We start from the raw sequence: 12,988 nt of genomic DNA, 5'->3' as shown, positions 1-12,988 counted from the left end.
GATGAAGAATGAGCTGGGGGTTAAAAAAAAAAAAAAGCCCCAAACAAATCAACCCAAAATGAATTCAGACTCCGGAGATCATAACCTTCGAGCGCAATGCTTCCCTCCCTCTTCCACCCCCACCGGTAACTAAGACAAAAGTAGATCACGGCTGATTTAAAGCCTTGTTTGTGTGAGAGCACATTTTCCCTCTGCTTAGAAGAGATGAAGTCTTTGAAGATGGCCAACTTCGTGTCAATAAGTGCCTTTTCTTTGAGCCATATTCAGATGGGAAAAGTCTTGCTTGCCAATTGCCATAGAAATCTTAACGCACCATGAAGATTGCCCAAGCGCCGAGCCTTCCGTTCTGGCGCAAATTACTTTGAAGTGGCGCAAGACGTGCAGTGGTCAATTTCAGCTCTATAGACCGCGGGGAGAGGGAGAGATGGGGCGTTGGAAGGCAGAAAACAAGAAGGGGAAAACTTGTTTTAGGCTCCTCATTGTCAGATATCTTTTATCTCTGATATATTTCCCATGAATGATTCATGCCTTGGAGTAGGGTGCGGGGTGGGCTTTGTGTGCTGTGCTGCCCTCCTTTTCACCAGAAACTCCGTTAGTCCACCCTTTCCCAAAGGTCCTCATTCTTCATGGAGTCTAAGCAACTCTTTGCAACCGGTTGCACCTTCGCCACCTGAGGCCAAAATCAACCACGTTGGCTGTGGGAAATCGTATTGAGGAACTCAACACGTGAACAGTAATGTGGACATGGTTAAGATACAAACTTAAAGGATGGTTGTATTAAGGTTCAGCAGAACTTCATTCCTCTTCACTCCTTGTCTAGCATTTTGCAGCTCCCACATGCTATCTTGTCCCATCTACATTACTTTGATTTCATCAGCACTATTTCCAATTGGTTTTAATAGCACTTTTGTTGAGAGTGGCACACTGTCCACTGTTTGAACGTTTAGATTTAAGGTAAGTAGGTGGGCCACATTGAAGAAGTGTCCACAGTGCTTAAGAGACACCTCAGTAATACTAACTTCCCTCTTCTATTGTGTGTCAATATTTAAGACAGAAGCCTGTTCTCCATCCACTCAAACTGTTATGATCCCTATTAAAATCCAAAGCTTTTCCCCCCAACTTCCTGCACCTCTTAGGTGGATGCCATTTTCATTCTAAGAGAACAAGGGTTCATGGCAAGTCCCAGCACCATTTTTTCAAGAACAATAGCACTGTTTAAATCCATATACAAATGTATCAATTCACATGAATGAACTTTGCCACACCCTCATGTATGTGGTTTAACCATGTCCTTTAATTTATCAATGAGATTGGCCTTCAGATTCTGGTGGATTTCTTTAGACTGCTTACAAGCAAGACCAACTTCCACTAAACATGATTTGGATGAGCCAAACCATTTGTACCAAATTTCTCATGGCAATGTATAAGCACACCTATAAAATAAGTGAGAAGGTTGTTCTGAACTTAATGATTTCCCTTACAATTATTTTTCTTTTAAAGATGGGGCAATCACTGAATTCCTAACTGAGTACTCTGTAAGCCACTGTTATCATAATTTGTCCCCCAACAATAAAGCACAAGTAAAAAATAAGATTTTTTTTAAATTTTACTTTAACCATTCTTGCTTTCTTATGACCAGGTTTACAGATATGAAGGAGGTATTGCATGTTTTAAAAATATGAGGAAAAGCAGTGGCACAGCAGACAAACAGTATGTTGCTCCTGGTACCCCAAAATGAAAATCCCATTCACATGGAAGTTAGTCTATTGAAACCAAATACTTACTTCCCAGCAAATGTATTTCCGTGAAGGCATTACTTTCACATTAAACAAAACATGAAGGTGTAGTAATGGATAGTGCAATCTATTTGGTAGGAGGGGAACAAAGTGTATAAATTAAACATTTTTTTTAATTCAGGAAATTTTCTAAAAAAGCTCACCAAAACATAAATTATCCTTTAAAAGTCCATGTCTTACTTCATGATAGTTTTTCCTTATTATTCAAATGGGTTTTGAAGGAGAAAAGGAATGCAATTCAAATAAACAATTTTAAGAAGTGGTTTGTATTCAAGTTCTCATTTATATATTTATAGATATAGATATTAAAATGAATGTCCTTTTTCTGTTCATGTAACAATATGATCAGGACATTTAAAGGCTTCCAGATGGACAGCACCATGCACTGTACTAAGAAACAAATATCTCTATAAACTATATTGAATCACCAACACACTGCACAGAAGACATGCAGGAAGGACCTGTTTTCACATTACATTGTTCATTCAAGTAACTTGAAAAATATAAGGACTTTCCCCCGCCCCCCAGAAAAACAACCACAGAATCATAGACAACCTATCACCAAAATTAATAATATTCTTCTTTGGTGTGCTCTGTACTCTTTAAAAAGAAATAAGAAAGAAGTTGATATCTAAAAATAAAAAAATAAATTAATTCCGCTGTACAAAATAGATCACTTCCACATACAAGTTATAACAATGACAAGACTATGTATCACAGCACACAAGACACACAAAAAAATCCCCACACATTTCTACAAGCCCTGGTAATGGGTTGGTGACTGGTTACTTATTCAGTGGTCTCAGAGGATAAATTAGTGCTCTTTAGATTATCTGTAGGGTGTTTATGATGAACCAGCATTTTACACGTGAAATATGTCGTACCAACTGCATCAGAAATTGTCAGCATTCCATGACCTCACTCTATAATAGCTTGGCAGCTAGGCCAAAGGTAATCTACTCAGCATCCCCCTCCCTCCATTTTTACATTTATGACAGTTTGCTTTCCCCAGTGCACTTTGGTCAATGGCACACCGCATAAGAAACAGGATCGCAGATGCTGAAAAAACATAGAGATAGAAGTAATTTATGAAACCTTTTGTGCATGCAAGGGTGTTAAGCTGGATCAGTAAAATATAGTATCTTCCAGAAAGTCATGTGTCACTCTTAGCATCATAACTCTTTCAACAGGGAGACTTTGACATAGTAACAGCTGTGAAGTTCACAGCACTTTTGACCTAACACTATAGGCTGGGCTTCATTCCCAAATATGCTTATTCATAAATCCAATTTACTCTGATTCAATGTGACTGGCTTGCAAGGAAGCGTGTTTAGACTCATGGCCTCTGCTATATCGCATATAAAGATAGATCTCATTTAGCGACACTCCTATGACAAGGAGAAACCATTAAGCAGTCCTGCTAAGACACGTACTAATGAGTAACACTGAAACCAGTGGGACAAATGTCTTTAGAGCACAATTCGTTGAATGTGTTAAACAACAATAATTATAGCAACTGATTTAATTCCCTCCCCTTTCAGGGTTAGAGCTTAGAAAGACATTAAAAAAAAAGGAAAGGAAAATTAAAATAATTGAGACATTAACAGTGCAATCATGTGGAGGTCTACTCAGAAGTAAGTCCTATTGAATTCAATGGGACTTACAGTGACACCAGTGTGTATAAGGTACTGCCTAACAGTACTGTTCTTAAGTATTCTTATTGGAAGTAAGCCCCTTCAGTGCAACTTTCTTCCAAGTAAGCATGTTTAGGATCAGATGGCTAAAGAAATAAAATGAAACAAAACCCAACCCCCCTTGCTCAATAGCTTTTGTGAAATCCTACACAACTAGGATTGTGACTGCTCTCCCTCCCACCCACCCAGCATATTTACTTGGAAGCGAGTTCCATTTAAAACAATGGACTGATCTTCCATATAAGCAAATTTAGCACTGCTCTATAAAGGTGCCACCTTGAATCTTGTGGTGGTGAATTTCAACATTGGTTTTAGTGCGAAGCAAACTGCAACCCAAGGTCTACGTTTCAGCATTCCGTTTTGAGATTTTGAGAACTTAAGATTTCAGAGGCAGTGAACTGTACCTATACATTATCGTACAGATACATATACAGTACTTGGATGCAAGAAACCAGTTGGCAGTTTCACAGGTGATGGCTGTGGGATAGAGGCCTAGATGGAAGAACGTGTCTTTTCAAAAATAGGTGGACAAGCTTAAGGAATCCACTCCTGGCACAGAGAAAGCCCATTAGCTTCCCAGTTACATTCATAAGAGGGACGCAGGTGGCGCTGTGGGTTAAAGCCTCAGCGCCTAGGGCTTGCCGATCGAAAGGTCGGCGGTTCGAATCCCTGCGGCCCGGGGGGTGCGCTCCCGCTGCTCGGTCCCAGTGCCTGCCAACCTAGCAGTTCGAAAGCACCTCCGGGTGCAAGTAGATAAATAGGGACCGCTTACCAGCGGGAAGGTAAACGGCGTTTCCGTGTGCGGCTCTGGCTCGCCAGAGCAGCGATGTCACGCTGGCCACGTGACCCGGAAGTGTCTCCGGACAGCGCTGGCCCCTGGCCTCTTAAGTGAGATGGGCGCACAACCCCAGAGTCTGTCAAGACTGGCCCGTACGGGCAGGGGTACCTTTACCTTTACCTACATTCATAAGCCACATTCCTCCTGCTTTTATTTTGGGAAAACTATCACACCGAATTGTCAACCTGGCAGTGCACACTGAAGATCAAGCAACACAAAGGTGAACTCCTCTGACGTCTTCCATAAACATAGGGTAGGGTAGGGAAGATGCACAATGGATTACTGTTACAGTCCAGCTTGGTGGTTTGCTTTTTTAAAAAAGATTATTCTTTTTAATTAAAAAAGAGAGAGACACACAAGTCCAATGTCTTAATTAAATTAGTTACATGTTACAAACACCATAGGGTTTCATAATACTGAATAAATAGCCCAAATTAACCAAGATGGCATGATCGTGCCATCTTCAAAGTTCTGCCTCCCTCCCAGTTCTAATGAATAGTTCTTGTCTCAGAGTTCCTATAAATTTCTTCCTCGTTCTCTTCCTCCTCAGAAGATGTGGCATTACTGGATGGCGTATGGAGGTGGTTCGGGGCCCCAGTGGCCTGGCACACATACCATTCATTGAGATTGGTGACCTGAGGAGAAAGGTTGACAGGGCGGCCCCTGCCAGAGTCTTGGAGAGGGGACAGAGGGGCACCCAGTGGTGTCCCCGTGGGTTGGTAGCCATGAGATCCTGGGGTAGGAGAAGGCGGCGGGGATTTGCAATGGATCTTCATGTGCTTGCGCAAGGAGCTCGGATGTGTGTAAGACTTGTCACAGCCTCTGACTTTGCAGAAATATGGCTTGTCACTGGTGTGGACATGAGAGTGTTTCTTTCTGTCACTGCTATTGGCAAACTTCCTGTCGCAGCCATCAAATTCACATTTAAAAGGCTTCTCTCCTGAAAGAGAAAAACATCCATAATGGACCTCTTTGTGAAAGGAAAGAAAGAAATCCCAAAACTTTGAATTTACATGTCAAACCAAACACAGGAACAGGGGAGACAGAGACTAGAGAGGATTGCAAAACAAAGACTCAGCAGATAAAATTGACTCCAGTCTTTACCATCCCTCCAATAGCTTAACTTTTCAATCATTATTATTACGCAGAGAGAGTGAGCAGGTTTACATTTGCTCAAAAATGTAGTCCACAATGTTAAAGAATATTTTCTAAACTGTGATCATGACATTCAGATAAACATATCCAGGACAATGGGAATGTCTCTCCTTATTCCATGCCCATATTTCTCTTGCAAATGAAAAATTTAAATGATGGATTAAAGTAGTGGCTTACACGTCCATACATGGATATGGCTTTATCTCCAGACAAACCCATATTGTCCTAATCCCTTCTCTTGTGGTTTCCAAGAGGAGATTCTCCTTTTTCTAAAATAAAAGTAGCACCTGTTTAAACACATTGCTCTCCCTCTTTTCCTTTTTTTTAAACCATTGTCAACAGATCAGGCTCTCAAAGAGGGGCACCCTCTCTTCCCCTCCCTTCTCTGACATTCTTAGCTTTTTACAGCTTGCTCATTATTGAGAAAGCTACCCACTCCATGAGCAGCGAGCTGGCCAAGATCTCTTTGCCTAGGACTAGTTTATGCTTCAAAATAAGATGGTGAATCTGTTTAAATAGGTTTAATGTGCACCTTGAGGGTGATTGTGAAAGCCACCCTCAGGGCCTTTACTTCTGGCATATCTCACTGGCTCCAAGGTGTAATGCAATTCTACAATTATTTTCCAAGGTTCTGGAAGCAAAAAGGCAGGAATAATTTCTGCTGCCACAAGTAGACATGGGTTTAGCGTTACTTTATTTCAAAAAGGGATTTTTTAAAAAAAATTAATCCCATCCATACATGGAGGCAAAAATATGCTAAAATATGAATTTTATTTATAGACACCCAAATAAGACATCAGGATTGCACCCCAATATTAATACGCGTTTCCTAGTCAACAAGGTAATTCAGTATTTTCATCCAACTCAATCTTGAGCATGTTTACTCAGAAATACTACATAGTTCCACTTGGCTTCCAGGTAAGCACATGTAGGATTGCGACCTTTGTTGTTTGACTGGTGAAAACAGCATCTATCTACTCCTTTTTGGGAAAGGCAGAAGGTTTAATTTATGGCATTCCTTTTCCTGTGTAAATACAGGCAGATCCCAACTTACCAATTCTACTTCAATCACAAATGCATTATTTCAACCAGAAAATGTCTCCTGGTGATATGTGGCAATTGAAGAGAAATTATACAGCCTTTCAGAAGTCTCAAAAGTATTTCCAACGAAATGTCGTTGCTATAAAATGGGATAAAGATTCTGTATGAAAAAGGTAAAAGATCCAAACCTCAGTGCCAAGCCTATTCACTTGGCAGCAAGTAAGGCCACTGAGCTCAGTTGCTTCCAAGTAACTGTGTTTCGGATCATTCTGGTCAACATAGCCTAGTGTTGTCCTTTCAGCTGAAATATCCTGAGACAGAAGGTTGGTGTTTTGCTATTTATTTAAGGAAAGCATTTTAGGGTTACTATATGTCCTTTTTTTCCAGGACACATTCTCTTTTTAAAAATGATAGTGTCCATAGGTGTCCATAGTTAAATGTAGAAGCCAGAAAATGTGTCTTATTTCTTGCTCTTCAAAATATGGCATAATTGGGTTTGCATGTCTAGAACCTGTTTCAGCAATCGCTAATCAGATTTGTCTGCTTTTAACTTCGGTCGACTCTATTTTTTAATATATATATTTAATTAAGGCCAGCAGCACTAGGTTTTGGGAAGAGGACCGACTTTCAAGGGATGCCCTGGTTGCTATGCTCATACATCCCGAAGCGAGATGCCCATGCCATCCTGATGTTTATTTTGGTCTTGTCTCTGACGAAAGGTTCACGTCAGAGTTTAACCATTTGCAGATTATCTCGGTTTTAAGCCGAGAGATGCGCAGTCGAAAAGCAACGGTTCTCGCTGAGGAAAAAGCTGCTCGCTCCCTTTTGCGCGCCGAGAAAGGAAACTTCACCGCCTAATTCGAAGCGAGGTCGGCGGCCCGTTTCCACAAACCGCGCGAGCGGTTCAGGGCTCAGGGAGGCAACAACTTGCGGCATCGATCAAGAGACAAGCCGGCGGCTATCTTTAAAAACAAAACCAACCACACGAAAGCCAAGCGCAGGGCGATTTCCCCCTCCCCCCCATTGGGAGCTCAACTCGTTCTCAACCAAACAGAACAAAAAAAAAAGGGGGGGGGAGAGGAAAACTCATTTGCTGCTTAAACCCAAACATACGATCCTTGATCTTGAAACTCAAATTTCTTACGTTAACACGAACCTATTCTGATCTTAGGGGAGAAGCCTGTAGGAGAGCGAGAAGAAACCAAGAAGGGCGCGAGATTGCAAAATTACGCACAGAAATGCCGAGGTTGCTCCGGACAATCTTAAACTCCCGTTTGGCTGCGCCAAATGAAGCGGGAGGCGGGCCTGGGAATCAGGGACCCCTCGGTTGGGCAGGAGGAACCTCCTGGAGAGAAGGGGAAAGGGCGCCTGAAGCCGCTCTCCTCGGCTTCCGGGGAGTCGTTTTGCCCTCGCCCGCAAGAGGAGAGAGTGGAGCTGTTACCGGGCAATAGAGCTGCTTATGCTACAGTCAACTCGAGCTCCCTGGCCAGGGCTTCCGTGCCAGCACGTGGCCGTGGAAAGAGTTGCCTGCCAGCACCGGATCTTGCAAACCGTGCAGAAGCGTTTTGCAACCGTGTGCCCCTGCAATACTGTTGCAGGAAAAACACCGAGCAGCTTTCTGCGGCGCTCCTCGGCCCCTCCGGATCTTCAGTCGTGGATCTTTTGTCTGCAACAGGCGGTGGGGATCGGGCCGGCTTCGGATCCGCACCCAACCCTACCCGACCGACGGGCACCGGGTCAGGAGGGGCGGCGGGGCACCAGCTATTCCCCCACCTGCAGGAGCCTCGGCCCAAAGGAACCAGACTCGGATCTTCTTCCCAGCGACAGTAGCAAGGGCACTGTGTGGGCAGCCTCAAGCGGGCGAGGGCGAGATGAGCCAAACATCGGAGTTCTGCAGCTGGAAAAGGAGCTGTGTGAATGGAAGGACGAGCTGGAAAGCCTTCGCGAGGCTTTCTTCCTGCCCCTCCTCCCAGAGCACTAGCAGGGTTTTTCCCGTGCGGGAGCAGCTGCCCTACGACCACTGCAGGCGAACCAGCCCTTGCAAGTTGCAAGCATCTTTAGGAGAGGCTGCAAAACTCCCAATAAGGCCCTTCCGGAGCAGACTCGGCCTCCAAGGCCTAAAAGCACCGCGCTCCTCTTCGCTTGCCGGACATATCCACCCCCCCCCACTCCCCGCTCCATGGGGCTGCGTGGGAGGGGGGTGCTCAGGGCTCGCACAGATGGGCTCAACCCTGCGGATTCACCATCTAAAAATCGATAGCTTTTGCCGCCAGGGGCTATTTGCATGGGATTTTGAGCAGCGCGTTGCACCCTGTCCGCCTCGCCACCCCCCTTTCCTTTTCCTCTTTTTTTTTTTTTTTTTTGCAACAACACACAATAAATCATGAAAACAATTAGGTGGAGCCCCCTCCGGCCTTTGCCCCCCCCCTTCCCTATAAGCAGCCTCCGGTGGATAATATCTGTCTACACGCAACTATAAATCCCAACCGCCTTTTAAGTGAAGCCAAAAGGCCAGGGGCAAATCAAAACCAAGCTGTAAAAGATACAGCGCCATAAACGGAACTTCATTGAAATGGCTAGTCTGGCGGAGACACGCACAAAGGCACACCCGCGTCGCCTTCCCTTCCCATTTGTTCTCAAAAGCACTATTCCGAATCGCTATAGCAGCGCTCCCTCCATCGAAATACACCTTTAAACCAACAACATATCTTTTAAAAGCCCTTGCCTATCACTTCCCCAAAAACAACTAAGGGAGAAAAACTCCCCCCAGGGAAAGTAAAATATTGGTGGTCTCATTTGAAAAGTACCCCCTCTTGAGAGGCAACATGATCAAATCCCCTGACTCTCTCCTTCATATATAAAAAAGAAAACAAAACCCAAACAAATAAATGCATAGGAGAAACTTTTTGAAAAGTGAATTGACCAGAATAAAGTTTGGGGTTTGCCCTTTCTTTCCACTAAGAGGAGTACTGGACACCATAGGTGCCAGCTCCCTGGGCCCCTGGTGCCCGAGGACCCACAAAATTCACCATGAAGGGACCTGGCCTGGCACCCACAAATTTCGTCGCCAGGACCATGTACGCTGCATAGCACCCACAGCCCCGGGCACCCACGGTCGCGGGGCCAAACTGGCACTCCTGCTGGGCACACCGCAGGCCTTCGTGGGACTCCTCCGTTCTTCCCACTTTCTTGGGAGCTCCTAGCTATCCACAGCGCTCTTAGTTTGCCTGCTGAGGAATTCTGTGGCGCCGGGAAGCCTTCCTCGCTCTCACCAAAACCGCAGCGGGCACAACGCAGAAGACCCGCGAGCCATTCCCAAACCACGCATACACAGACAACGCAGACATATCAAGGAAGACTCGCTCTCCCGCGGCAGCCCCAAAGAGCTGGTGAAATTACTTATTCATGACAAACGTCACACGTCTGAGGATACGTAGGAGATAGAGGAAGGAGGGAGGGGGGGTAGAGAAAAGAAGCCAGCACCGCGCGCCGGAGAGAGGCGGCCAGAGAAAGGTGCCACCCACCTGTGTGCGTCCTTTTGTGGATCTTGAGGTTCTCGGAGCGCGCGAAGACCTTCCCGCAGCCGGGGAAGGGGCACGGGAAGGGCTTCTCGCCCGTGTGCACGCGGATGTGGTTGATGAGCTTGTACTTGGCCTTGAAGGGCTTCCCTTCGCGGGGACACTCCTCCCAGAAGCACACGTGGCTGCTCTGCTCGGGCCCGCCGACGTGCTCCACCGTGACGTGATTGACCAGCTCGTGCATGGTGCTGTAGGTCTGCGAGCAGGGCGGCGCGGCCGCCTCGGCCTCGATCCACTTGCAGATCAGCTCTTGCTTGATGGGCTGCCGCATGTAGCGCAGGAAGGCGGCGGCGGCGGCGGCGGAGGAGGAGGAGGCGCCCGCCGGGTGGTGATGGTGTGGAGGCGCGTGGTGCGCATGTGCGGGAGGCGCTGGCGCCTGTTGCAGGACGGCCGCCGCCAAGTTGACCGGGTAGCCTTGCGGCGCGGCGCCGTAGGACGCTTCGGAGGCGGCGGCCGCCACGGACGACGGGCGGAAGGGCTCCACGCGCCCGTAAAACTCGGCCGCCGCCGCGGCCGCCGCCGCCACGGCCAGCCCCAGCCGCATCTGCCCGTTGAGCGGGTGGTGGCCTCCGGACGGGCCCGCCGGGTGGTCGTGCAGCCCCGGGAAGGCGGCGGCGTGAGGCTGCTCGCCGCCGGCGCCGTAGGTGCCCGCCGACGAGATGAACATGGGCGAGCTGGCCGGGTGCTGCTGCAGAGGCCGCTCGGCCCGCCGCGGCGCCGCGTACGAGGGGCTGCCGGCCGCGCCGTTGGCGCCCGCCTGCGACGACGAGGCGAAGGCGGCCTCGGCGCCGGCCGGGCTCAGCTTGAGCGCCCCCGACGCCACGTGCTCCGGCCCGAAGGGGGCCGCGGCCGCCGGGTCCGAGGAGCCCAGGTCCCCCGGGTGCAAGGGCTGGAAGCCGCCACCGCTGGTGGCGCTGCTGCCTCCGACGACGCCGCCATGCAGTGCGGCCAGGTCGGCCAAGCGCAGGCTGGGGCTCCTCTTGCAGCTCAGCGCGGGCTCCATGGCGCCGCAGCCCCGGGGCCCATCCAGGCGCGAGGGGGTCGCCTGGGCCGGCCCCGAGGGGGCGGTGGCCTTCCTCCCCCTGCCTGCCGCCGCCGCCGCCGCCGAGGCTGTTGCTGCCGCCGTGGCCAGCGCCGCCGCCTTGCCAAACATGGAGCGATTAAGCGGCTCTTGAACTTCTTTTGTCTGCTCCGTTTCCCAACTCGGCTGCTGCTGCCATCCTCTCCCCGCTCTGGCCTCCAGCGATTGGCAGAGCGCTCGGCACATTTGAGCGGCGCGGTTGGGAACCAGAGTTTGGAAATGTGCGCGGGTGGGATTGGAGGGAGGCCGGTGATTGGCAGAGGCCAGGCCAGCGCGATTGGCTCCCATTCAGGCCGGGCGCTCAGCGGGGAACCGCCCTCGCGCTCTTGTCTGCTTTCGCGCTCTCGCTCGCTCTCCCCACCCCCCGACGCCCCTTTTCTCGCTCTCGCGCGCGTTTCTCCCTCCCCCCCCCAAAAAAAGTTGCACTTGCTGAAAGGAAGGAAGAAGGGGAAAAAGTTAGCGCCCAGCCGCAGAGGGAGTGCCAAGCGAGCGACGTGCCAGGGGGAAACACGCGGCGGCACGCTTGCTTGGAAACTGTCAGGGAAGGCAGCCCGGCTCTCGCTCCAGGCGCGCAAAGGAGAGGTGCTGCTTCCCAGTTACCTGGGATAGAATTGTAGAGTTGGAAGGGACCCCCGGGGTCATCTAGTCCAACCCCCTGAAACGCAGGAATCTTTCGCCCAGCGTGGGAATCGAACTCACGACCCTGATATGAGCTGTTCAGTGAGGAGCTGCCGCAACTTTTTGCCCAGCCTGAAACCGCTTTGCGAAACAAGGCTTCCTTCCACTGCCTACTGCGAGTCGGCATAATGTTCTTGCGGGCACATCAGCTGCAAGTTTTAAAGAGTGTTTGTGCCCGAACTTAAAAACACACCGGGAGGGCATTTGCTCGTGTGAAAAAGGATCCTTGGTACAACAACCCATGATAATTGGTAATGGCATACTTTACACCTTGGTGAGAACGACATAAGGCACTTGGGAGGGTTTGAAGCAGAGGTTGGATGGTCATCTGCCATGTATAATGGAGTTGACATTCCTGTGTTGCCGAGGGTTGGGCTAGATGACCCTGAGGTTCCTTCCAACGCTATGATTCTATGTGTCTATTTTTAGGACTTGGAGCCTAGGGCTGCGATGGCACCCACCAGCTTCTTTGTAACTATTTATAGGTAGACTCAGTATGCAAGGCGAGCGTCCTAAACGCCCTAAAATAAATGAATTGTATGGATGTAAATCGCACAAATAAATACAAACTCAACAAGTGGATGGGGAGCTGTGTAATTCATATACAAGCGCATATATGAAAGTCCCGTTGCTTTCATTGACTCTTCCTCTCCAGCACATGTGCTTTGGACCGAAGCGTCGATTGGAAGGAGATATTTTGGTGCAGTTACAATTATTACTGGCTTCAGAATAGATGTGAACAGAAGCTGTTGCCTTAAACGCCGAGACACGACTGCGGTAGTCAAGATACGCAACAAATGCTTCATGAGAGTTTCTTCGTGACTGTGTGGAAAGAACTACGACGATTCATTTCCCTAAGTAATGGAAATAACTGCTCCCATAAGCTGGTGTAAAAAGAATTAGTTTTGAGGGCGGGGTGGGGGGGGTTCATCTCAAACGGCTGAGTCTCGCAGGAGACGTCAGATCCGCTTCTCCATCTCAATGAAGCCTAAAAATAGATCAGTCAGTTCGTGCTCTTTTTAAAAACGTGGCTGATAGAATGAATCGTCAGGATGCGCCATCCTTACTTTTGTACGATTCTTCTCTCTCCTTCCAACACTCCCGCCTCCACCGTTTTCCTGAACTTT

At 48.4% G+C, this 12,988-nt stretch overlaps 1 protein-coding gene across 1 annotated transcript; it reads right to left on the bottom strand.

Moving 5' to 3' along the window:
* Positions 1-4,455: 4,455 nt before the first annotated feature.
* Positions 4,456-11,471, bottom strand: ZIC5 (Zic family member 5; the record flags this gene model as incomplete). The annotated part of the gene is made up of 2 exons (XM_079972716.1): positions 4,456-5,268; positions 10,049-11,471. 2 exons carry the CDS (start codon positions 11,469-11,471, stop codon positions 4,817-4,819), a joined length of 1,875 nt encoding a protein of 624 aa, XP_079828842.1. The 3' UTR covers positions 4,456-4,816.
* Between the last annotated feature and the right edge of the window lie 1,517 nt (positions 11,472-12,988).

The sequence above is a fragment of the Podarcis cretensis genome (assembly GCF_951804945.1).
Source record: "Podarcis cretensis genome assembly, chromosome: 4".
In the NCBI taxonomy this organism is placed as follows: Eukaryota; Metazoa; Chordata; class Lepidosauria; order Squamata; family Lacertidae; genus Podarcis; species Podarcis cretensis.
This window is presented reverse-complemented; position numbering and strand designations above follow the sequence as displayed.